The following is a 27,062-nucleotide window of genomic DNA, read 5'->3' on the forward strand; positions in this document are numbered from 1 at the left end:
CTCTTTTCTTCCTAAGCCTTGTGGAAGTCACCCTTATTTATGTATCTTAGATATTGATAGATGAGTTTATGTTATATGCTGGTTTAGGTTTTCCAGGCCACGTCTAACATTGTTTTCTTACTTAATTTGGTGTAGCCATCACATTTTAAGAATGAGGAATATGGCCATAGTCAAGGTATGACGAGACAAGTCTGAGTTTCTGGAAGTGTCAGATTGGCTTCTGTGGCTTTGACTTTCTGTTCTGGTTGCAGTGTAGCCCCTACTACTGACACCTAATGAATCTCACTTTGAAAGAGAGGTTTGGGGGCGCCTGGGTGGCACAGCAGTTAAGCGTCTGCCTTCGGCTCAGGGCGTGATCCCGGCGTTATGGGATCGAGCCCCACATCAGGCTCCTCCGCTATGAGCCTGCTTCTTCCTCTCCCACTCCCCCTGCTTGTGTTCCCTCTCTCGCTGGCTGTCTCTATTTCTGTCGAATAAATAAATAAAATCTTTAAAAAAAAAAAAAAGAAAGGTTTGGTTTGGAACTCTGATTGAATACAGAGATGGCTCTCGCACATCTCACTTTCTTCTCCATCTTAGCCTGCTGTTATTATACTTAGACCTTATCACTGTTAAGGAATATACTACCTCAGCTCTTTCAGATTGTGAACATTCCACTGTTTGAGCATAATCTCTGCCCCCTACAGATCACTTGTTCGAGGCCTCGGCTGAGTCGGTGATAGGAGGCATCGAGATCCTCAGACCATCTCACCATTTTCTCACTATCTTCTGTCTTCATGCCCCTTTCATCCAGCAGCTCGGATCTCAGGGTCCAGCATTATATTAACTTCCCCGTAAATATCCTCAGCTCTCTTTCTGGTCTTTGTCCACAAAACCCCAACTCTGGACAGACCCAGCCTCCTCCCTAGGGCCTGTGTTGAACATTGCTGAAAACATATCACACAACTGTGCAGAAGTGGAATTCATGATCACACACTTCAGGTGGACGCTCAGCCCTGCCTGGCAATGTTACTGTGTTACTTGGTCTTTCATTCTTCAGATCAATGATTCTGTACTTTCTTTCCTAGCTCCTCACACCTCACCCCTTTCTTTTCTCACACTTTCCATACTCAGCTGATTTTCTCACACCAGACTAAGCTGAGAAAACAGAAACCTTCCGGCTATAGTGTGATGTCCAGTTTATCAGTTTTTTTCTTTGTTCCTGTGTGTTTGGGGTTGGGTACTAATTCAAGGCCACAAAGATTTATTCCTCTGCTTTTAAGAGTTTTTATAGTTTTAGTTCTTACTAAGTTGTTAGGTGTATGATCCATTTGAGTTAATTTTTATTTATGTGTATGGCGGAGGTCCACATGCAGCCTTTTGCTTGTATGTTTGTCTCAGGACTGTTTGTTGAAAAGGCTATTTTTTCCCCATTGAATGGTCTTGGCATTGTCACTGAAAATCAGTTGATCCTAAATGTGAGGGTTTATTTCTGGGTTCTCAATTCTGTTGCATTCTGTACGTCTCTTCTTATACTAATACCACACAATTTCGATTACTGTAGTTTTGTATGTAAGTTTTGAAATTTGGAACTTTGGATCCCCTATCCAAAAATTGTTAACCTTTTCTTTGGGTTGTAGAAACCCTTTTGAGTACAAGAAACTGTGGGCCCAGGACATGGTACATAAATGTGTAGAAAATTTTGCCTAGGGTTTATTTTATTAATTTGGAAATTGACAGTCTTTCAGTTAAAAAAAGAAAAAAGCTTTTTGGGGTGCCTGGGTGGCTCAGTCGGTTAAGCGTCTGCCTTCAGCTCAGGTCATGATCCCAGAGTTCCAGAATGGAGCCCCTGTCAGGCTCCCTGCTCACAGCGGGTGGGGGGTGGGGGGGGTCCTGCTCCTCCCTCTGCCCCTCCCCCTGCTCTTTCTCTCTCTTGTTCACTCTCTCAAATAAATAAATAAAATCTTAAAAAAATTATTAAAAAAAACTTTTTAAAGAGCATGTTCACCTTTTGCTCTCTGTGGAAATAAATGAAATAAATTTAAATTGGACAAGTAAAGCAAGTTTCAGTTCTACTCAAAGTGAATTGCGCTTACTTGATTCAGTTACACGGATTGAATATTTGAATGGCAATGTCATGTTATTTTTGACAACTGGTTTTGACTTTTTTGTCTTGATTGCAGTGAGCTCTCCTCAGATTCTCAAAAACTGTATGGTATGAAATGTACTGGATGGAGTTCACCCATGAAAGTAGGCTTGTTTTGCGATATCCAGATACCTCTTAAGATATTTTTTTAAATATTTTGTTATAGTTGTTAGATTACTACATTTTAAAGCTTTTGTTTGCTTAATTTTTTTTACATGATTGTAAAAATAGGATAGAATTTTATCCTTAAAAGCATTTTAATTATGAAATAACACAAAAGTGTCTAAAACATAAATCTTCAGTTTAACAAATAATTACAAAATATATAACAACCACCCCGGGCCCCAAGACAAACCTTTCCAGATTGTAGCTCCATAGAGGAAATCATGATCCTACTATTCTGATTTCTCTTTTCCTGCTCTCTTTATAGTTTAATCCCTAAGCACTGTAGTTCAACTTTGTCTGATTTTGAACTTTATGAATAGGATACACTGTATATATTATCTCTCTCTCTCTCTCTTTTTAACACACTGATCACTTATTTATAGAATTTGTTCATATATTGCATGGGGCAATAGTTCTGTCATTTTTATATCTGTGTATACTGTAACTGAGAATGTACTATGATTCATTCACTTTGCTGTAGACTCTTACAAATAATGATTCTATAACCATTCCTGTTTAGATAGGTATCCTGGTGCACATGTGCATGAGTTTCTCTAAGATACATTTACCTAAAGAGAAATTGTTTGGTCATAGAATACTGTTCTTTAGTTTTGTTGCAAATCTGTTTTCCAAAATGGCTGCACTAGATTTACTCCAGCCAGCAGTTTATGGAAGTTTCCACTGTTCCACATCATCTTCAACATTTGGTGGCATCAGACTTTTTAATATTAGCCAATCTGGTGGGTGTATTGTGGTATTATATTGCAGTTTTAATTTGTATTTCTCCCAGTTGTTAATGAGGTTGCACACCTCACCATGTGTATTTTAGCCACTTGGAATTTCTTTTATGATGTGCCTCTTCAACTCTTTTGGCCATTTTTTTTTTTTTTTTAGGATTTGATTTATTTATTTGACACAGAGAGAGACAGCCAGCGAGAGAGGGAACACAAGCAGGGGGAGTGGGAGAAGAAGAAGCAGGCTCCCAGCAGAGGAGCCTGATGCGGGGCTGGATTCCAGGACTCTGGGATCATGCCCTGAGCTGAAGGCAGACGTTTAACAACTGAGCCACCCAGGTGCCCCTTGGCCATTTTTTCTGTTGGGTTCTTTTTTTTTCTTATTATTTGTAAGAATTTATTATATTCTAGATATAGTTCCTTTGGTGATGATCTGTATTGTAACGTCTTCTTCCATTCTAGTTTATCCTTTCATTCTTTATAGTTTCATGAACAGAAGTTATTTTGGTATGATTGAAATTACCAGGTTCCCTCCCCCCTTATGGACAGGGCATTTTATATTTTGATTAAGATAACCCATCCCAGCACAAAGTCATAAAGATATTTTCATATTATCTTTCTTTTTCTTTTTTCTTTTTTTAAGTAGGCTCCACGCCCAGCACAGAGTCCAACTCTGGGTTTGAACTCATAACTGTGAGATCGAGACCTGAGCCAAGACAGAGTCAGATGCTCAACTGACTGAGCCAACCAGGCACCCCTATTTTCATGTTATCTTATTACAACCTTTATAGTTTCACTTTCATGTGTATTTAATTTCTAATCTACTTTGCAATAAATTTTAATGTTGTGAATTGGGTGCCTGATTTCATTTTTTTTCTTCATATAGATATATAAAAGTCTCAGAATCTTATGGTGAAAAATCTGTCCTTGCTGCATGCTCTTCAGTGCCTCCCATGTAATACACAGTTGTCCACATGTGCATGAGTCTGTTTTTGAGCTCTTGCATCTTTTTCATAGTGCCTCAGTTCCTATGACTTTAAAATAAATCTTGGTACCTGGTAGAGTATATGCAAAAATGCCTTACATATTCTTGGCCCTTTGAATTTCCGTATCAATTTTAGAATCAGCCTATCAGGTTCCATAGATTTTGATTGGGATTAAATTGAATCTATGGATCACTTTGCAGAGAATTAGTATCTTTACATTATTGAACTTCAAATCCATGATCGTGATGTGTATCTTCATTCATTTACATCTTCTTTAAAGTCACTTAATAATGTTTTATAATTTTCCTTAAAGAGGTCTTGCATAGTTTTTGTTCAATTCCAGTGTACTCAACATTTTTAAAAGATTTTATTTATTTATTTATTGATTGATTGAGTGCTAGTCCGGGGAAGAGCGGGGAGGGGGGGAGTGGAGAGGGAGAATCTCAAGCAGACTCCACACTGAATGTGGAACCTGATGTGGGGCTTGTTCTCATGACTCTGAGATCATGACCTGAGCCGAAATCAAGAGTAGGCTGCTTTACTGGCTGAGCCACCCGGGTGCTCCTTGACATTTTTTATCCAATTGTACATGGTGTTTTATTTCATTGTTTAGCTTTATATTGTTTGTATGTGGAAATATGATTACTTTTTATGTGATGATACTATATGTAGCAACCTTTTTATTGATTATTATTTATCTATAGATTCTTTTGAGTTTTCTGCATATGTAGGCATAGTATTTGCAAATGACAGCTTTTTTTCTTTTCTAATTCCTGTACCTTTTAATTCTTTTTCTTATTTTACGATATCAGCCAGTGTTCAATAGAACTGGTAACATCAGACATTCTTCTTTTGTTCTTATCAGACCAATTTCATGTCATTTGCATAGGAGTTTTTAGAAGCACCCTTTAACACATTACGGAAGTGTACTTCTAGTCTTAATTTTCTAATTTTTGCTTTTTAATCATAAGTAAATGTTGAATTTTGTCAAGTACTTGTCCTGTACCTTTTTAAATGGTCACAAGAGTTTTTTCTTTTAACCTGTTACTGTAGCAAATTTTACTGATTAAAATTTTTAGAGTTAAAACCACCTTGCATTCCTGAGATAGATCAAACTTACTATTTGCATCTTTGCTCATAAATGATACATAAATGTATCATCTTTTCCAAGTTTTAGTATCAGGCTGTGCTATCCTAAATGAGTTAGGGAGTAAGTCTTTTTGTCCTAGTCTCTGGTGCAAGTTTTATATAGTATTGGAATTACTTACTTCTTGAGTATATCTGGGACTGGGATTTTTGTGTGTGTTGGGGGGAGCAATTTTTAAAATTACAAAGTAGCAGTTACAGGAATATTCAAATACTCTATTTCTTTGTGATTCAGGCTTGCCTATCTTATCTATATTTTCTAGTCTCTTAGCATAAAATTGTTCATAATGCTCTCTTTGGCCTTTAATGTCTACAGAATCTATAGTTCTGTACCTCTTTTCATTCCCAGTTTTGATTATTCGTGGCTTATTTCTTCAGTTTGCTAGAGAGGTTTGCCAGTTGTGTGTTCTCAAAGAATTTTTGGCTTTGGTGCTCTATTGCATGGTTTGTTTTCTGTGTCATCAGTTCTGCTTTTTTATTCCTTCTATGTTTTAAAGGTTTATTTTGCTATCCTTGTAACTTCTTCAGGCAGATGTTTATTAGCTTATTGATTTCAGCCTCTTTTTCTAATACATGCTTTAAAGCTGTACATTTCTGTTTTTAAGTTCCATGATCATGGATTTGAAGTTAATAATGTAAAGATACTAATTCTCTGCAAAGTGATTCACAGATTCAATTTAATCCCAGTCAAAATCTGTGGAACCTGATAGGCTGATTCTAAGCTCTGCATCCCACAAGTTTTGTTATGCAACATTTTTATTAGTGCTCATTTCAAGATAATTTTCAGTGTTTCATTGTGATTTATCTGTTGACTCGTGGGTTATGTAGCAGTTTATTTCTTAATTTCTAAATAAATGATTTTCCATTTAACTTTTTGTTATTAATTTCTGGCTTAATTGAACCATGGCTAGAGAGTTCTGGATTTCAGACCTTCAAAATTTGACTGTGGCCCAGTGTATTGTCGCTTGGTATGAATGGTCGGTCCATGTATGCTCAAAAGTATGTTCTGTAGATGTTGGGTATATTATTCCATAAATGTCCATTAGGCCATGTTTTTTATTTTTTATTATTTTTATTTTTTTAAGAGGTATTTGAGAGAGAGAGTGCATGTGAGTTGGGGGAGGGGCAGACGGAGAAAATCTTCTAGCCGACTCTCCCCTGAGTGTGGAGCTCGGTGCTGGGCTGGAGCCCAGTGCAGGGCTCAGTCCCACAACCCATGAGATCATGACCTGAGCTGAAACCAAGAGTCCGATGCTCAACTGACTGAGCCAACCATGTGTTCATAGGCCATGTTTTTTAATCTTGAAATTCAGATCTTGTATATTTCATAGATTTTTGTTTTTCCTGCTTATTCTGTCAGATACTGAGAGAGTTGTCAAAATCTCCGACTATAGTCATTCTGTTATATCCTCCTGGGAAATTGAAAATTTTAAACTGAATATGTGTATCTCATATTTTTTACTTTAGATTTTCTGTTGCTTAATCTTAAGATAGCTGTACTTTTTTAAAATTACTATTTGCCCATCCTGTTACTTTCAGTCTTTCTGTGTCCTTGTTTTATGTGTGTCTCTTATAACCAGTGAATTGTAGTGTTTAAGTCCTGCCAGGTAATCTGTGTCTCTAAACTGGAGCAGGTTAATTAATTTGCATATGATATAATTATAATACTTATATATTTGAATTTATACCTCCCATTTTATTTTAGTCTCTCCATTTCTTTTTCTCTTTTTTCTCCCCTCCTTTTTTGAATTGATTTTTAAAATAAATTCTTTGTCCCCACCCTGGTGATAGTGTGGAAGTTACACTTTCTATTTCCCTTTTTTTCAGTTGTCTCCTGAGAGATTCTAGTAGGCATTCTTATTACAGAGTCCAGTGTTAATCATCACCTTTTCCTCTCCTTCCAGGATAAGTGCCTTAGGACCCTATAACTCCACTTGTTCTCTTCTGACTCAGATGCTGCTGTTGTCGTGTATTTTAAGTTCTTTGTGCATTTTTAAATCCCACATGACATTATTTTATGTAGGGAATAGCCATGTAAATTTACCCATATATCTCTTATTACTTTTTTAAGCTTTGCACTTTTTTCTTGCATCAGACCTCTCTGTGATCATCTTCCTTTTGCCAGCAGTATGTCCTTTGCATTTCCTTTACTGTGGGTTAGCTGGAGGGGAACTCCCAGTTTTTGGTTGACTAAGATACTTCTCCACTCTCCTTCTTGAAACATATTTTAACTGAATACCGAATGCTAGGTTAATAGAATGCTACGATAGGGGGATAGAGGTGGGAAGGAGGGGAGAGAAAGAGAAGAGAGAGCATGAGAACTCTCTGGTGTCTCTTCTTCTTCTTCTTTTTAAGATCTATTATTTATTCGAGAGACAGAGAGAGAGAGAGAGAGCATGAGTGAGAGGGGCAGAGAGAATCTCAAGCAGACTCCATGCTGAGAATGGAGCCTAATGTGGGGCTTGCCTGGAGGCTTGATGTGGAACTCTTCTCAGGGCTCGATCTCATGACCCCAGGGTCGCAACCCTGAGATCATGACCTGAGCCAAAACCAAGAGTTGGATGCTTAAGTGACTGTGCCACCCAGGTGCCCCTGGTGTCTCTTCTAAGGACACTAATCCTGTTGTATCAAGGCCCCACCTTTATGATCTCATTCAATCTTAATTACTTCCTGAGAGGCCCTATCTCCAAAGACAGCCACACTGATGGGGTTACAGCTTCAACATGTGAGTTTGGGGGGGATACAAACAATGAGTCCATACTAGGTGGCATTTACATAATGGTTGAGGGTCTTATGGCTTATAATTACATTACCTCTGATGTCTCTACTGTTGATAATAGTAAATCACTTTCCGTGTATTTGGGCATATTCTTCCCCATAATTATTTAGTAAGTGTATAGAGAAGAGAATAAAATTTATCTTTGCATATGTTTCTGTAATCTATAGAATTTGTTGGTGAGGTTGTTGTACACTTCCCAGCTAAATTCTGACCATCTATTGTAAAGATTTTCAACTTATTTACGTATTGACTCTGTTTTTCTTTATCTTAGCTGTGTTGGTGTAGAAGAACATCATGCTGTTGACATTGACCTTTATCACTGTCCCAACTGTGCAGTTCTACATGGTTCCTCCTTGAGTAAGTACTGGAAACTTAAATAAAAAACAAAGTTTAGAATTTAATGTGTATATGACAATATTTTAATAATGCTTTGACTAGTTATATTGCACCCAACAAGAACTATAGGGAATATTTTTCTGAAGATACTGAGAATACGGTTTTTCTGAATTATTGAATAACATTTAATAAGTCAAGAAGATAAAATGAAAAAATACTGTCATTCTTTCTTTTTCCCTTTAAAGATTTATTTATTTAGTTTAGAGAGAGAGAGTGCAAGAATAAGCGAGTATGTGTGAGTGGGGGGGACAGAAGGAGAGGGAAAGGAAGAGAATTTCAGACTCCCCACTGAGCGCAGAGTCTGACATGGGGCTTGATCCCACAACCCCAAGATCACCCCTGCGCCAAAATCAAGAGTCACACGCTTAACCGCTTAACCGACTGAGCCACCTAGGTGCCCCCAAAATACTATCATTCTTAATTGCCAGTGCAAAGTCTCTAAACTTAAGGACGTATATTCAAAGTTTTCAATTTGAGAAGTGTGGAAAAGTAAAGTTTTCTGATTCTGGAAACTGATTTCAAATGTTTTTATCTCTTTATAAATTAAAAAAAAACTTCCAGTAATACTTGGGACAGTGTATAGGGTAAGACTTTAATGCACACACATGCATTATATTTTTAGGAGGAAATTCAAGTATCATTATGCTGAAATGTTACTTTATTTTCTGAATTTGGTCATCAGTTTGAGCGTGGCCTAGAGTTCTGCCCAACTTGAAACCACACCCCCATCCCAGTCCCACTGTCAGGAAGGCAGACGCCCAGAGCACATGTGTGCCTGCATTATTCTGCCCCAGGGGCAGGCTGGGAAGTTCGTGCGCCCTCTGGGGTGTCCCAGTATCACCTAAGATGGTATTTATCCTTAGCCTTTTACAGATGCTTCAGAAGAGTAGATTGGAAAGTAGAGATAACATTTAAAAAAAACTTTGAAGGATACTGTAACTTTCTTTTTTAAAAAATTTAGACTGCAAGCTAACATTTTTGTGTTCATAAAAGTAGAGGGAAGAACTATAGACTTAGTCATTTTACAACTGAAGGAACCTTTTCCTGAACGTACTTTGATACACATTTAGGTGAGACGTAGATGGCCTATACAACCTCTTTTATTTTATTACATTATTATTTAAAAAAAAATTTTTTTTTTTTGAGAGGAAGAGAGAGAATCTTAAGCAGGCTTCATGCCCAGCGAGGAGCCTGATGCATGGGGCTCAGTCTTGTAACCCTGAGATCATGACGTGAGCTGAGATAAAGAGTCAGACTCTTAACTGACTGAGCCACCTAGTAGCCCCCCTAGTACTTTTTTTTTTTTAAATAGAAATTTTTATCTGAGCAACTGACTGCTCATCTGTTAGAAATATTAGTAATTTACCTAGTTTCTTTGTAAAAGATTTAGAAATTCAAGCTATAAGAATATGTCAAAATATTACATTAAATTTCATAATATGTTAAAATACAGGTTATCCATTTTATTAGTTACACAGTATAAAATCTGAGGTTAGCAAATTGGTAGAATTGTTAGTGTAATTGGCCAGTTTATTGTCATAAATGTTTTTAAAGGTTCTTCTTCCATGTAGCGGTGAAGTATGTGGTATATAACTTGGAATAATTATTGACCAAGTGTAATTCTTGGAGGAAATAAATAATATTGGGTTGTTATCTCAAGAAAGGAAACAGAACTAAAGTTTATAGCAATTTTAGTTTAGAATTTATGTAATCCCCAAATGAAATAATTTCATTTTAATTTCTATGAAATATTAAGTGGGTTACTATGAGATGGAACAGTGTTGTGTTTAAATCACTATGATATATGATGCATTCTGTTTTCTGTTTTTCCTATATGATTTAATTTTTTAAAAAGCTTGTCATGCTCACTAAATTGATTTCATAATCCATAATGGATCACGACCTGCACTTTGAATAATGATGCTTCAGAGAGAAGCTTGACTATTGCATGGCCCTTTGTATACTTCTCATGCTTGAATACCATAAGATCAGGAATTGGTTATCTTGTGGGCAAAAGTCCAAGACTATATACCCACAGGGAAAATGTCCAAGATCCAGTAATTTGTTTTATCTTAATAAAGGCTCACCTTCCCTGCCTCTCACCCTCCACCCTCAACTTGGGTCATTCCTTTTGGCCCCTTTCCCTGTGCTGTTAAGCCTCTCTTTCTTGCCACCTAGGGCTTCCTGTTCTCTCAGAATTCCCCAGGAATCCTTATTTGTAGATACTATTTAGACAGTATAATGTTCACTTGATATGGTGAATTTAGATTTGACCCTTTTAATGGGAGTTAAGAACTCTATTCAAGGGCAAATATCAAAAAAGACCCATACTTAACACACATATCTCAGTGTTCTTCAGGCACATGGAATCCAAACTCAAAATTTTCTCTCCCTATGAGCACTACTAGAATATTCCTTCCTTCAAGAAATTCAGTCAGCTTCTTACAGTGGCTGATTTTATGTGTTAAGCATGTTGGCCTAACAGGACAGTTGTAGCCTTCTGTTAACATTCTGCAAATCTACTCATTTAAAAGGAAAGAGAGTAATTGGCAGCTTATTGGATGCCCCAGAAACTATGCTAAGATGTACTTGACCTATGTTATTTCCTTCGATATTTGTAACACATTGAGGGAGAAAAATTATCTAACTAGCTCTTTCATGTAGTTACTTGGCAGAGCTGGAGTTTGAGCCCATAGCTTTCCAATCCCAAATCTGTTCTAATTCTAATCTATTCTGCCAAAATGAAAATTAAAACAATGTAATACTGTAGTTTACTTAGCAAATGGGTAGCTTTTTCTTTTTCTTTTCTTAAATTTAAATTAAATTTAATTTTTTAAAGATTTATTTATTTATCTGAGAGAGAGCACGTGCAAGCGGTGGGGGGAGGGCCTGAGGGAGAGGGAGACAAGCAGGCCTCCCTGCTGTGTGGGGAGCCTGATGTAGGGCTTGATCCTGAGATCCCCAGATCATGACCTGAGCTGAAATCAAGAGTCAGATGCTCAACCAAGTAAGCCACCCAGGCGTCCCACCTTTTTTTTTTTTTTTTTTTTTTTTAATGGTGATGCTCACTGTTGACCCAGGGCTTTGCAATAGGCTGCTTATATATACTGGTAAGAATGTGAGTTACCTACCACTTTTTTGGAGGCAGTCTTGCAATATGTAGCAAATATCTTAAAAATACTGAGTCTTTCTTCTAGCATTTCTAGGAATTTATCCTGAGGAATTAATGAGGGAAACAGATTTATGTATATGAATATTAATCTCAACTTTGTTTGAAGAGAGATTCAGAATGAGCTAAGTGCTTAAAAATCAAAAAAAGGATTATAAAGTGATGCATCTATATCTACGTCTTAAAATTCTAGGCTGCTTTTAAATTGCTTTTGAATATTTAATGAGGAGAAAATGCTCATGATAGAATAAGAAAGGTGAGCAAGATGAACATCATGATCCCAGTTGAAAATAAAATGGGGTTATGTATCTATATATATGCAGAACAGAAGCCTGGAATGAAACACCCTTGAATTTTATAAGTGATTTTAAATGAGAAAAAATAACACATGAAGGATGCCTTAATGGCATTTTCTAGAAAGGTTGCTTTATGAGTCTCAGTTTTTCTCATGAGACTTTTAAAAAATGGGATTTACTCTTTTCCATATTGAGGGTTTGACTGCCATGAATTACTTGAGAATCTTGTTTTAAACTCTTAGGTATGAATAAGCCCAATCTCCTCCCCTATTGGTTATTTAGTGTGACTTCTCCTTATCCATATGAGGATCCAGTGTTATGATCTTTAAGGGTAAAGGTTTGGAATAATTTAGACTCATAGAGTTGCCCCGCCCCATGTTTTATTAGGAAAATGTTCAAACATACGGGAAAAGTTGAAAGAATTTTGTAGGGAGTACCTCCAAACTCACCATGTAGAGTCTACTATTAATATTTTACATTATTTGCTTTACCACAGTCTGTGTAACTATCCCTCTATTTATGTATCTATCCATCTTATTTTTTGATGCATTTATAGGCTAGTTGTAGACTTTAGTACATTTCCCAGAATCGTGAAGGTTTTAGGCTTAAGAGTGATTTTCTTTTTTTCTTTTTTTTTAAAAGATTTTATTTGTCAGAGAGTATGCGCACAAGCGTGTGGAGGGGCAGGGAGGGGGAGAAGCAGGCTCCCCCCTGAGCAAGGAGCCCGATGCGGATCTCGATCCCAGGACCCTGGGATCATGATCTGAGCCAAAGGCAGACCTTTAACCAACGGAGCCACCCAGGCGTCCCTTAAGAGTGATTTTCAAACTTAAAAAAAGATGTAAAACTGACATCTTACATTGCTAGCTCGAGAAAGGGCTGTAGGTGGTGCTGCCCTGGTGGAAAGCAGAATGAGATCCACAGTTCCTTTTTTGGCCTCTTCCCCACCTTCCCCTTTGTTAAGGGTTCCTCAACATGGTTTAAAACACAGCACTCCTAAAAAAAAAAAAAAAAAAAAAAAAAAAAAAAAAAAAGAAGAAGGAGGAAGGAGAGAAGGAAGGAAGGAAGAAACGCAGCATTCCTCCCTTTATTTCCATTTGAGGAAACTGGACCCAGACATGTCACATGACTTGCCCAAGGTTGCAGAGTAAGTTATGGCTGAACTAGGAGTCCAGTCCAAGTCTCCTGATTTTGATTGCCATGACTCTTCAAGACTGTAGCAGCCCAGAGCTGTAGAATCACAGGATCTGAGCATTAGAACTAATCGTGAGGTTATTTGTTCTGTTATTCCTCTTTTCTTCTTTTAATTATGGTGTGGCCACCTGCTCTTCCTTTGTGACAGTGTAAGCATGCTTATTTTGGGAATAGATCTTGACATAAAAGAGAAGGGAACTGTGCTGTTAAAATAGATTTCTGTTGGGGGGTCAATAACTTGGATGATCCGTAAAAATCATACTATGACTTAATGGTCTTGTGAAAATCACGATTTAAAATAATTGTGGTATTTTACAGTATGTGTAAGTGTGGATATTATAATGGGCACCATCTGCTAATTTGAATTTGTTGATTTAAAATTTTTTTGAAATAAAAAGACTAGACTTCAAAAAAATTTTTTATGCTCTCCAAAATTTTATTTAAATTCTTGTTAGTTAACATACAAGAGTAGATTTTTTAAAATCCACAGTTAATTGCCTATAATTGTGGCATTACGCAATATAAAATTTACCTCTTCAGCCTGGAAATGCATTAAAAAGGGAGTGTTTTTATTGTACTTATAGCTGTTATTTTTGATCATATAGAATATACTTTTTAGAAAGTACATGGTATCACCAGTTATCACAACTGTTTTTTTTTAATCTTCTAAAAACCCAGTGAAAAAGAGGAGGAACTGGCACAGGCACGACTACACAGAAATCGATGACGGCTCCAAACCAGTGCAAGCTGGGACTAGAACTTTTGTGAAGGAATTACGTTCTCGAGTCTTCCCAAGGTATGGAAATTTGTTCTCACCAAAGAAAATTTGAGAATGTTACCTAATAAAGTGGCATTATCTAAAGCAATGTGTTCAGACTTCAGATTGCAACCCATTCTCAGCCTTTTACTTTTTTTTGTTTTAATGAAATAGAAAATATTGGCGCATTGTAAGTAATCGGAGTGAATAGCACAGTTTCATGGAACTGTCGTGTTATATATGTGTACCGGGCACCTTGTAAAAATACATTAACTGTTGATTTCTGTCCAGAACATTTGAAATACACTAATCTCAGGCAGTTGTTGCCAGTACTGGTTTCCTCATGATACGCAGCTGCTGCTTCTTTTCCCCTTCTACCTCACCTATTCTGATTTTCAGACTAGTTTTTTCTTATGTTGTTTTCATATCTTTCTCTCCACGCTAGGTCTGTCAGAAGTACCCATAACCATTGCTCAGCCTCTCTGGTGGCAGCAGGACTGGGCTTTTTGATTTTTAAAAGATAATGGAAAGTGTTTGACTTATCTGTGGCTCAGAGAGAGTCAAAAGTATTACACAGCATTTAATCATGCTAATTTAGATCATTTCCTGCTCGCTGCCTGACATCTATTTAGAGCGATAATGCTTAATAGCCTTTTACAGAAGATCATATCCAGTCTTGTTAAAGAGGGGAAGCACAATTTAAATTTAAATCTCAACATCACATGCAGCCTATTACGGAATTATTTCAGATCCTGTAACTATAAAACCCTTGCTATTTCTTCAGTCTTTAACATTCCTGTCTATCCCTCTCCCCCTTAATCCTTAAACAGAAACATATAATTGATACGCACCTAGTGTTGGCTCCCTCAGGTCTGCTGAGCTTTCCACACTGGTTTCCACATGACTTTTGTGATATTAAAGGCCCTCATCTCAAATACTCTCTTTTATCAGTTTCAAAGTGGTTGGAGGAATGTTTGTTTTCCTTGATTGGTTTGGAGCCTAGGGCAGAGTTTTCAGCCTGGGTCTGTGAACTGGCTTCAGACAGGCTTGTGAGTTTCTTAAAGCTGCATAAACAATTTAGTGTCAATGTGTGAAGGTGCATTTTTCGGGAAGAAGAGCCATAGCTTTTATTCTTTTCAAATAGGCTTGTGATCCAAAAGAACAGTGTTGAAAATCCTGGCGAGCGATGCCTGTGGCTTCTGTGCCAAAGTAATAGCAAATGAGAGCAGGTGATAGAGATGGTCACACATGTCTCAACTGTAATTACCGTGAATTAAAGGTACTCCATAAACCTGCACGTCATTTAAAACCATATATGGAGTGACGGTAATTAAATTACACATACTTGATGCGATTAACACAGAAATGTATAAAATAAAGTGAATGGGTTATCTCAACTCCCCCCCCATTTTAAAACTTAGTGTGAGCCTTTTGAGACATTTTTCTACATATATAATTACATTGAAGATATTTATCTATATAGATGTATGGATGTGGTGTGTATATATATATATATATGCATCTAATTTTTAAAAAATAAAGTGAGGTTATGTTATGCATATGATGTGCAGCTTGCTTTTTTTGTTCTGTTTCATCGGTATCGTTGCCCACGCATGCGCACATTAACCTCCCTCCTTAACTGCTGTAGTAGGCGGTTGTGTGTATTCACCATAATTGACTTAACCATCCCTCCACGATTATGGTTAGTTTGTCTCCAATTTTTTTCTCTTGTAAATAATGATGTACCTATGTTTTTAAGCACTTGTATTTGTATATTTTTGATCGACAGGGGAAGTAAAACACCAAACATTAAAGATCGTGGAGTACAGGTGATTCAAAGTTCTCCCTCAGATTGGAGTTTGAGTTGTTTGAGTCTCAGAGCCTGGGGAAGGAGGGAGACTGGTATATGCTTGTGGGGAAACTAAAGGGCAGTACAGAACTCGGTGAGTCAGATGAGGGAGATCTAAACCCTTCAAATATAAGACTATCCAGAAAAAGTCTGTCTCATTTTGGGGAGCTTCAAACTGACCTTTTCTCATTGAGAAGGTGGACAGATCAGAACCCAGTAAATCAGAGAACCAGTACCTCTTGTCTTCTCCTTGGTGCCGAGGCTGCGGGTGACAGCAAGACAGTTAAGCTCTGATTGTGTAAATGGAAACTGTTGTGTTTTAACCTGTAAAGCAGGTGTTGTACTTATTTGTGCAACAGCTGCATTCTGGGAGCAATTGGGAGATAAAATCTAGAACATCCCCATTAAAAGAGATCTTTGATTTATAGTTAGAGGACAGTGGAAAGGGACAAACCACACTTAAGTGTGATGCTTATGATGTGTACTCATGGGAGCGGGCAGCTGGGGCTGAGCATCCCTTTTCAGTGGCTTAAGGTGACCACTTACTGAAACTTAAATACTGGTTGTAACTGATAAATCGGAAGTTCGTTTTCTACATTTATCTCAATGGATGGGGATCATGGGAGCTGGTCGTCCTTCGTTGTGCAGGACAACAGTGAATTGTTCTATGTCCGTGAGACTTGAGATGTCTAACAAATATTTGTGTAGAATTTTGTAGCCAGGGGCGCCTGGGTGGCTCAGTCGTTAAGCTTCTGCCTTCGGCTCAGGGCGTGATCCCAGCGTTCTGGGATCGAGCCCCACATCGGGCTCCTTGGCTGGAAGCCTGCTTCTTCCTCTCCCACTCCCCCTGCTTGTGTTCCCTCTCTCGCTGGCTGTCTCTATCAAATAAATAAATAAAATCTTTAAAAAAAAAAAAAAGAATTTTGTAGCCAGATATAATCTTCCCTGTTTTACTTATCCTGACAAGGATTTTTATTCTTTTTTTTAAAATTTTTTTTTATTATATTATGTTAGTCACCATACAGTACATCCCTGGTTTTGATGTAAAGTTGATGATTCATTAGTTGCGTATAACACCCAGTGCACCATGCAATACGTGCCCTCCTTACTACCCATCACCAGCCTATCCCATTCCCCCACCCCGCTCCCCTCTGAAGCCCTCAGTTTGTTTCTCAGAGTCCATAGTCTCTCATGCTTCATTCCTTCTTCTGATTACCCCCCCTTTCTTTAGCCCTTTCTTCCCCTACCGATCTTCCTAGTTCTTATGTTCCATAGATGAGAGAAATCATATGATAATTGTCTTTATCTGCTTGACTTATTTCACTTAGCATTATCTCCTCCAATGCCGTCCATGTTGCAGCAAATGTTGAGAACTTATTCTTTCTGATAGTTGAGTAATATTCCATTGTATATATGGACCTCAACTTCTTAATCCAGTCATCTGTTGAAGGGCATCTCAGTTCCTTCCACGATTTAGCTATTGTGGACAATGCTGCTATGAACATTGGGGTGCATATGGCCCTTCTCTTCACTACGTCTGTATCTTTGGGGTAAATACCCAGTAGTGCAATGGCTGGGTCATAGGGTAGCTCGATTTTTAACTTTTTAAGGGACCTCCACACTGTTTTCCAGAGTGGCTGTACCAACTGGCATTCCCACCAACAATTAGAATTTTTATTCTAATGTGCCCCCTTACCTTTTGCTCTTCTGATTTCCTGCACAGCTTGTGTTTGGTGGCTTCCGATCTAGTTACTTCTCTTAAACTCAGTCACTTATTACATGTTGTAATCATCCTAGTATTATATTATCTCTCCTAGTGTAGTTTACCTAAACATTTACATCTTGAAATATATATTTTGCTATAACTAATTTTTTCTCTTGTTTTGGTGAAGGCATTTAATATAATATATATGTATTTTTCAAATTATATGTATTCAAGTAATTATCTATGACTTTTACTTTAGAAGAGTAAAAGGGACTTGATAAAACATTTGTTCTAGAAAGGAGAATCGGGTATGATAGATTGAGAACTGCTGATACAGACAATAATATAGTATATGATTCAGCCCATTACCGAACTATTTTTTAAAGATGAACTTATCAGCAAAGATGACATTTTACTCTTATATGTTCTCCTCAGTGCCGATGAAATGATTGTGAAGATGCATGGCAGCCAGCTGACACAAAGATACCTGGAGAAACATGGATTTGAAGTTCCTATTATGGTCCCCAAATTAGATGACCTAGGCCTCAGGCTCCCTCCACCTACCTTTTCTGTCATGGATGTGGAACGCTATGTAGGTACGCACTTGATTCCTTTAAGTACTTGGGAAAATGCGGGGAATGAAGTCGTAGTATTGTTCTAATTACATTAGAAGTTGAGTGAGGAGATGTTAGTTTAGTTTTCTGGGTCAGGAGAAGTGAAATTCAGTATCACCTAGGTCGAAAACTGTTTCTTCTGAGCAAACCTACAACTGTCAGAAAAAGAATGAAACCGTTGATCTCTTATCTACTCAGTGTCATCCTGCCATTTTTTTGTTGTTGTTATCAAATTTTCTGGTACTTGCTTAGGAGAAACAGTTGCTGAGGCGTAACTGCAGATACCAGGAGGAAGACACTGGGCAATGACTCTGGTTCTAGGACTCTGTAGCATTCAGGAGCTCAGTTTCTGGATCCTGCGTCAGTGACCTCTGGTGCCTAGAGAAGGGCTGGAAGAAAGAGGAGACCATGTTCAAGCCCGTTTCTATATTCATGACTTGATGATATTGCCACTTCATGGTGTCCGCACTCAGTGTGTGGTTTGGAGGCCCAGGAGGATATAAGAACCAAGGGAGAAAACCATTTCTCTGTTGCAGTCTTCTTGACATTTTCAGTCATTTTGTTCATTCTCATCATGGTATCTATAGTTGAAACTGACTATATGTAGATCACATTCCTTGTCAGCTGTAGATAGAGATTTTTTAAGGATTAGATCTCAACCTGACCTTGACTCCGAAGTGTACATTTACTGCAGTGCGTTATCTCCTGAGTATAAAATGTCTGAGAACTTGTCCCTTTATTGAGCCATTGGGTGACGGTTTTCATTGATAATTGCTTCACTGAGGAAAGCGAGTTTAATGTCATGACTTCACATTTAGCTAATTTTGAATTATTTGACAAACTAGGGGATGAGGCTGAGGTTTAACCTGAGCCTGTCTGCATCAGTAGCACTGTAAAATAAGTGGCTAGTGTAATATAAGTATAGGAAAAAATACTCAGATGCCTAGTTTACTTTTTAGCACTGCAAAATGCTCCAGTTAACAGAACTGTTTTGCCTCTTAAGTATAAAGGCAGTGCGTTAATATAAAGTTACACTAAAGTGAGAAAATGGCATGTATTTGATTTCTCTCTCAGACTGATTTATTGTTACCATATTTTGAATTCCATTTGTCCTATAGGACATTGCAAAACTGGATATGCTTTCTAGGGTGACAGGACAGTGATGTACAAAAGACACCTCATGGTTTTATAGGAAAATTCTAAATTAATCCCAATTGAGAACTCATTTCACATGCATTAATATGAACTGATTTTTGCCTCCTAACCACTGATTTTTTTCTTGAAGCAGAGTATTAGAAGAGAAGATACTGCCTGGCAAGCAGAAATTGTCATGGTTGCGTTGTTCACTAATTCCGCAGTGACTGACTGGTTTTTCTAAATGATAGAATCTTAGGTGTTATAGAAGCGAAAGGATGAAGTCAGTCCCCTCATTTTATGCATGAGGACATGGAAACTCAGAACACGTGGCACAGTCCACACATACCAATATAAGGCATTTTTGTCAGCGTGAGCTGCACATGAGAAATCATTAGTGTGTAGAAAACTTTGTAAACATTTATGTTTTCACACTCGTGTTAATTAGTAACTCTGTCTTAATTGCTTTATTCTTTCCCTCCAAAGCGGCCCCCTTTTTCAAAAGCTCCAGTTGGACTTAAAAAGTAAGGATACAGGCAGAATCTTTGTCTAGGCTATGCAGTTTTATGGTTGGCTTTAAGTAAATACAGTCTTTAAAATATTTTTGTTTAGGGCGTCTATTGCTGTAACTCTTAAGCCCAATAATAAGACTATAATTTTTCTCTGCAGGTGGTGACAAAGTGATAGATGTCATTGATGTGGCAAGGCAGGCAGACAGCAAAATGACACTTCACAATTATGTTAAATACTTCACGAATCCTAACAGACCCAAAGTGTTAAATGTGATCAGCCTTGAATTTTCAGATACAAAGTGAGTAGTTCTGGACATTTTGGTTTAGTCTTCTCAGTGTTAGCTAAATGTAGTTAAATGATAAATTTATTTTAGTAAGAAACCTAATTATGACTTCTGAAGTGGTCCAGTAATAGCAATGTTTACATTTTGCTTTGGCATGCACAGAGAATATTTAGAAATATGATGAATTTTAAACTTTTAAGTATTGTTGTTAACCTAGAGTTCCATTTAATTTCTTGGTTTGGGTTGAGATGGGAGATGAAACTTTAAGAACTTTTAATTTGCATGATGTGGGTATGTGCGTATACGTGTGTTTGTTTTTTTAAAGGATGTCTGAATTGGTGGAGGTCCCTGATATAGCCAGAAAACTTTCCTGGGTGGAAAATTATTGGCCAGATGATTCAGTTTTTCCCAAGCCATTTGTTCAGAAATATTGCTTAATGGGAGTTCAAGACAGCTACACAGATTTCCACATTGACTTTGGTGGAACTTCAGTTTGGTACCATGTCCTCTGGGTAAGATTGGGGTATTTGTTTGTTCTCTTGTTGACGAAACATTTAGTCCTGTTTTTCCAGGAATCCATTCATTTGCTGTAAATGACATTTATTAAGAGGGAAGTTTTTGTACTTTTTAAGTAGGATCCAGCATTTTATCTTTAAGCATTATGTGGTTTTTTTTTTTAATCTCACGTAATGGAGGGGCCACCATGAGTTTTTAATTTATATTTAGGTTCCCCTTTTTGTGCCCATCTTATAAATTGGTCTCTTGTAGCCTTTTGTCTCTTTGTTTCCTCTTCACCCTAGCCAACTGTCAGTTAATCCCTGAATCAGATACCTGATTACAGCAAAATTACAGTAATATTTGCTTCTGATTTTAAGGGTAGGCCAGGACAGCTAGTTGAATAAGTCAGAAATGCCCATGAAAATACTAATTCTTCTTGGCAGCTTATATTCACCTTGTTTTATCTAGAATTGCACTATTCAGTACAGTAGCCACTGGCCACATGTGGCTCAATTTAAGTAATTATAATTAAATATAATTTAAAATTCAGTTCCTTATTTGCACTAGTCACATTTCAGGTGCTCAGTAGCCACATGTGGCTTACAACTAGTGTATTGTATAGTGCAGATATAAAACATTTCCATCATCACACAAAGTTCTATTGGACATGCTGGCCTAGAACTAGATCTTCATCTATATACAATGTCTGTGCTTCAGCAATGCTCTGGACTGTATTCTGTGCTGTGTCCTTGAGCTCCTATTCCTCTTCTCTATGAGAAGGCAAAGGGTTAGTTGATTAAAGGAAGTTTATTTACATGTCTTTAAAAAAATAACATATTATAGATTTTAGGGGCAAGGGCAACGTTTGCAGAGATGACTCTGTGACCTGGGCCTATTAACATGTATTTGCTTCCATACCTTGAAAATGAGATCACTAAGATGTTTGTGATTGTTTACCCTCCTCTCTCGTAACTGTTTCTCCAAAGCTACTTTACTGACCCCTGGTCGTCTTTTGGAGGGGGAGCTTTAGCTTTTGTGAAGATGCTTATTAAGGGCAATAGTTAACTGACCAGGTTTGTGAAAGATGTCCTCTCGAGCCTAAAAAAATCTGATGATTATCTGATTTAATTTAGATCATTATATTGGCAAATTGATCCATGTAGGCCATCCTAAGAGTGGCTTTTTTTTTTTTCAAAAATAGTGTGATTACTTCCTTCTAGGGTGAGAAGATTTTCTATTTGATAAAGCCAACAGATGAAAACTTGGCACTCTATGAGTCTTGGAGTTCATCTGTGACCCAGAGTGAGGTGTTCTTTGGAGATAAGGTGGATAAATGCTACAAATGTGTGGTAAAGCAGGGACATACTTTATTTGTTCCTACAGGTAAGGCTTTCATCCCACCATCCCCTCTCCCCATAGTTGATCCTCAGTCACGTGGAGTTGGCTTTCTATTAGAACCTCTGGCTTTAACATGGTTGGAAATAGCTTTGCATAGCCTGAGAGATAATTCCGATCTTGGACTTTTCACTGCTTTGTCCCTTAGAGGGCTTCTCTTGTAGTTAGGACCTGTTTTGGAATTGTGTTTTATGTCATTTGCCTTCATTTTAATTTTTATTCAGATAAAATTCATATACCATAATATTTACCCTTTCAAAGTGTACAAGTCAGTGGTTTTTTGGTGGATTAACAAAGTTGTGCACCCATACCACTTCCAGAACATTTCATCACCTCAAAAAGGAACCCCTACCAGTTAATAGGCGTTCCCCATTCCCCCTCCCCTGAGCCCCTGGCAACCACTTCATGTACTTTCTGTCTGTGGATTTGCCGATTCTGGATATTTCACGTATAATATGTGAAATACGTGGCCTTTTGTGTTTAGCTTCTTTTAGTTAGCTTAGTGTTTACTAGGCTCATCCGTGTTGTATCACATGTCAGTGCTTCCTCACTTTTTATGGCCAAATGATATTCCACTGTATGGATAGACCACATTTTGTTTATCCATTCATCAATTGATGAACACTGGATTGTTTCCACTCTTTGGCTATTATGAATAGTGATGCTTTGAACACTTGTGTAGAAGTTTTTGTGTGGAGGTGTGGTTTTCATTTTCTCTTGGTTATATATATACCTAGTAATGAAATTGTGGGGCCATAGAGTTTATGATGTTTGACTTTTTGAGGAACTGCTAAACTCTTTTCCATATGGTTGCACCACTTTACATTCCCACCAGCAATGTATACGTGTTCCGATTTCTCCACATCTTTACCAACACCGTAATTATCTTTTTTATTTTGACCGTTCTAGTAGTTGTGAAGTAATGGTATCTTATTGTGGTTTTGATATGCATTTCCTTAATGAATAATGATGCTGAACTTTTTTCTTGTGCTTTTGGCTATTTGTATATCTGTCTTTGGAGAAATGTCTATTCAGATTCTTTGCCCATTTTCAAATTAGGTTGTCTTTTTATTGTTGAGTTGTAATGTTCTTGATATATTCTGTATACTAGATATATGATCTAGACATATCCAGGTATATGATTTGCAAGTAACTCTCCTATTCTGGGGCTTATCTTTTCACTTTCTTTATATGTTCTTTGTAACGTCCTTTGCACAAAATCTTAAAATTTTGATGACATGCTTTCAGTTTTAACTGGTCGACTCTACATTGCTATCAAAGGGCCAAGCCTGCTATAAGAATCTGGGCTGCTGTCCTGGAACATTGGAGGCAGTGGGTATATTTCGAGGGACCCTGGGAAGGGACTGATACCAGCCTTAGCTGTAGCCTCAAGTATAGGAATGAGGCGTGTCACTTTGAGATGTGACTGAATGCTGATTGTGGACTCTCCCAGCCACTGGTTTGAGCATTACGTTTTTCTGATATTGGTGCCCTTAAAGGCTGCAGAGTTCACAGGGATCTGTTGCTGCAGGCCTTGCTTTCTTGCCTTGCCTCTGGGGTAAGAATAAATATGTATTGAATAAATGCCTAGAACCACCAGAATTTATAAGTCTAGAGAAGTATCAGTGTTTTTATTGTGTGTGGGCTCAGCTCCTCCCTTAAATCCTCTTCCCAGGGCTCCCTTTTGTAACAAATATTTTGTTATGCTCTCTTCAAAATCTTGAATTCAGATTCATTCATGATAAAACCTCCTATACCAATTATTTCCCCTGAAATTGATATAATGATCTAACTAGAATAGAAAGAAGAAACTAAAAAGCAATTTATAATAAAATACTATTTCAGAATGTGCCTGCCCATACGGGTGTGTGATTGGCAACTCAAATTCTATAGCATTGATGTAGATTAATGGTTCTCAAATGTCAGTGACCATTAGAATCACCTGGAAGGCTTATTAAAACATGGATTGCTGGCCCTCGTCCCAGCAGTGCTGATTCAGTATATCTGGGAGGCGGGGGGCTGAGAATTGCATTTCTAAAGGTTCCCAACTGCCGGCTGATGCTGCCGGTCTGGGAACCCCACTTAGAGAACCACTGCCTTAGGGACTGTTGTTTTTTCCCAGGGTAGCTGGCAACTGATACATTTCCAGACAAACTATAGTTTCCTTCAATTTACAGAGTAGTTGTATTCCTGGAAAATTTTGCCAAAACTGTGCAAAAAATACTTTGCTTACACATACAATGGACTTAGAGTTTCTAGACTTAGACCATTCATGACAGATTTTGTACCTGTGCAAATGCCCAGTGGAGAGTCCTGAGTAATGCACGACTGGTTCTTACTATATGGAGTAGCCTGCTCGTTGCATCCCTGGCTCTGGCTTGTGAAATGACACTAAAGCCTCTTGATCATTGAGACAATCAAAGAAAGTCCTCCAGACTTTCCAGAACATCCTTTGCAGGCAGTGCTGCCTTTGTTGAGAACCATTGATCTGTAGGATTTGTAGGTGACAGACATTGTTCATTTGTGATTTCAGGGTGCAGCTGGAGGCTTTGTGTCCCTGAGCACACAGAGGGCACCACTTGAAAGTCAGTCTTTAACGGAATTCTTTTCATGTGCGTCACGGCACAATGAGGGAGCAAAAGATGAAAACTATTAAGAAAATGGGGTCTATTTTAATAGCTAAGTTTTACACGCCAACATGTGTATATATTTATATTTATACGAAGGCTTTATGTTCAGTCTATGGATATTTTTTCAGAAGTTAGACATCATCTCTTAGAAATGATTCTTACTTTGAAAACATCTTTATGGGAAAATAAGACATCATTTTAATTGCCAACATTTGTATCTTAGGACCGATAGCCCTCCACAGTGAAGTGTGGGTGATCTGCCTTTTTCTTCTTAGCACCAGGTCTCCAGTTGAGTTCCACTCCTGCTCCTTGCTTAGTGCCTCAGGGCACTGCTCGTTTCAGGGTGACACTAAAGAAGTGAAGCACTCAGCCAGTCCCACGTTCATTTAACAGAAATGTGCTCACCTCACTCTTACCACGTTTTTGACTCCTCTCAGAATAACCTCTTCAGTGTGAAGTTGGATTGTGTTTTTAAACTAAAAAACTAAAACAGCAACAACCACAAAAACCATCACCTATCCTGTACCGTGATTTTGTCTGATTGGATCAATGCATTTGTTTCCTCAGACTCCACACAGAGTCTGGCCTATAGTAGGTATTTAATAAATACTTGAATGAATGTGTCTACAGATTATAATAGGCATTAACTTCTCTAGCTCTGGTGGAGTATGAAGTAAACTGATGTTGGTATTTTGAGTTTCTCATTTCACAGGTAGATATCACATTTGTTTGGTTTAAATATTGAAAACTCACTGATGTATGTTTTAACTATTCCAGGGTGGATTCATGCTGTGCTCACATCTCAGGACTGTATGGCTTTTGGGGGGAACTTTCTGCACAACCTTAACATTGGCATGCAGCTCAGGTTTGTGTCATCAGTATTTAAAGGATCTTTTGTTTTTTCTTAAATAAGACATCATTTTTAAAGTTTCATACAAATTCAGCAATATATTTTAATTGCGATCTCATGGAGGTAGGCCCTGAGGAGTTATTAGGCATAGGACCTTTAAACCAAATGTATTATCCTACTATTTTGTCAGGAAGACTCATTGATGCATTTCAACCCTAAAAACAAAGAGTCATTTATTCAGTTTGACAGTAAATGTATCCCTGAATTTCAAAATTTTATAAAAATATGTGTGCTCTATCCTTTGGCTGTTTTTACAGTTAGGGAAATGAACCAAATCCAGCCGGACTCAGGTGTGACATGGTGTTGGGGGAAAGTAATCCTAAGTTAGGATTGCTGTCTGAACACCTGCGTTAGTTTTGCTGCAGGTAAAGGATTAACAGCTATTTTCCCTTCTGTCTGAGATTGACCTTTGGGTAACTCTGTCCCCTGGTAGCCTAAAGAGAGTAGAATGTTACCAGGCAACACTGCTTAAGGTAAAATGATTTCTGATTGATTAACTGCATCAGGACTGGGAGAACTAGAGATACCTAGTCGGAAGCCATGTCTTTGGGCTTTCCTGAATGTGATGACTCTTGTAACTTGGCATGCCCCGGGGGGAGCCCTGGAAGCTATGTGTCTTTGGAGGTATTGTGAGAAATTGTGACATGAAGCTCAAAGCCAGGGCACCTCCCACACCCATCAAATGTGAATCTTGTTCCTTTACCTGGAGTGTCCCTGGGGGAAAGATGACTACTGGCTGTAGGGACTGCTGCCAGGACTCCCACAGAAGAATAACACTGTGGCAAGCTCTGGTTCCTGTCTTCTCACCTTGACCAGCACCAAGTGTGTCCTTGAGCTGGAATGCTTAGAAGAGCCTAAAGAAAACTCCCTGAGTGGGTGTTGTGGTGCTAACACAGGGAGCTGTTTTCTACACATACTGTTTTATTTGTTAGGAACAAATAAATAAAATTCCTTCTGCTAAAACCACGATGTAATCCCAAGGTTCTGATCTTTTGGAAGACCAGTGTAAATCTTCAGTATACTGTCAGATTTGTTAAGGTCACACCTGGATGAGATTACAGTTCATTCTTACTCAGATGTGGTGGTGTTAGGGTACACTACTTGATTGATCTTACATGTTGTGGCCTGCTCCTTTTATTTTCCTTAAGTTGGTTGCCTCCATTTAACTTTGAATGCTAATATTAATACTAAATTTCTTCAAATTTTCTTTAGGTGTTATGAGATGGAGAAAAGGCTAAAAACACCAGATCTTTTCAAATTCCCTTTCTTTGAAGCCATATGTTGGTTTGTAGCCAAAAATTTGCTGGAAACCTTGAAAGGTAATTAATAATCTGTACATTATGATGCATGATGTTTGTAAATTCACGAAAGACCACTGATAGAAAGAGGGGCCCTTTTTCATTATGGTGTAGCTATTGCCCCTGTTTTTTAAAATGCATGATTTCCCCCTGCCAGGAACCTTTTTAGCACATCAGTCTCTGGTCCATAGCCTTAAAAATCAGATCTATGAAGAGCTGCATCAGAACAGCACAGGTAATACTGAAAAATGTTCATTTCACCTTGGACTCTAGTAGCCTGAACACATTGTCAGACATGTAAAAGTGCCTCCCTCACAAGGGTACGGTTCAGGCTATGGAGCTGTTACTGTCGTATGTGTTCCCAAACATTTCCTTTAAAAAATTGAGGGAATTTTTCTTGTCCTGAGAGAACCAGGGAGTGCTTGGCCATTCCCATTATGACTATGATGCTGGCCGGTCCAAGGCACCTGTTAGCACAGACCAGCT

The 27,062-nt window shown here is 38.0% G+C and overlaps 1 protein-coding gene across 2 annotated transcripts in view; it reads left to right on the forward strand.

The window, feature by feature from the left end:
• Positions 1-27,062, forward strand: part of KDM7A (lysine demethylase 7A) — an 84,277-nt gene that overhangs the window by 30,220 nt on the left and 26,995 nt on the right. For both annotated transcript variants that reach the window (XM_040643941.1, XM_040643942.1), the window contains exons 2-9: positions 8,207-8,292; positions 13,669-13,786; positions 17,737-17,897; positions 19,719-19,860; positions 20,171-20,357; positions 21,564-21,726; positions 25,146-25,233; positions 26,491-26,597. In XM_040643941.1, coding sequence (XP_040499875.1) covers positions 8,207-8,292; positions 13,669-13,786; positions 17,737-17,897; positions 19,719-19,860; positions 20,171-20,357; positions 21,564-21,726; positions 25,146-25,233; positions 26,491-26,597 — 1,052 coding nt within the window. The remainder of the gene's footprint in view (positions 1-8,206; positions 8,293-13,668; positions 13,787-17,736; positions 17,898-19,718; positions 19,861-20,170; positions 20,358-21,563; positions 21,727-25,145; positions 25,234-26,490; positions 26,598-27,062) is intronic.

This window comes from Ursus maritimus, unplaced genomic scaffold, assembly GCF_017311325.1.
Source record: "Ursus maritimus isolate PB19 unplaced genomic scaffold, ASM1731132v1 scaffold_3, whole genome shotgun sequence".
NCBI lineage: Eukaryota > Metazoa > Chordata > Mammalia > Carnivora > Ursidae > Ursus > Ursus maritimus.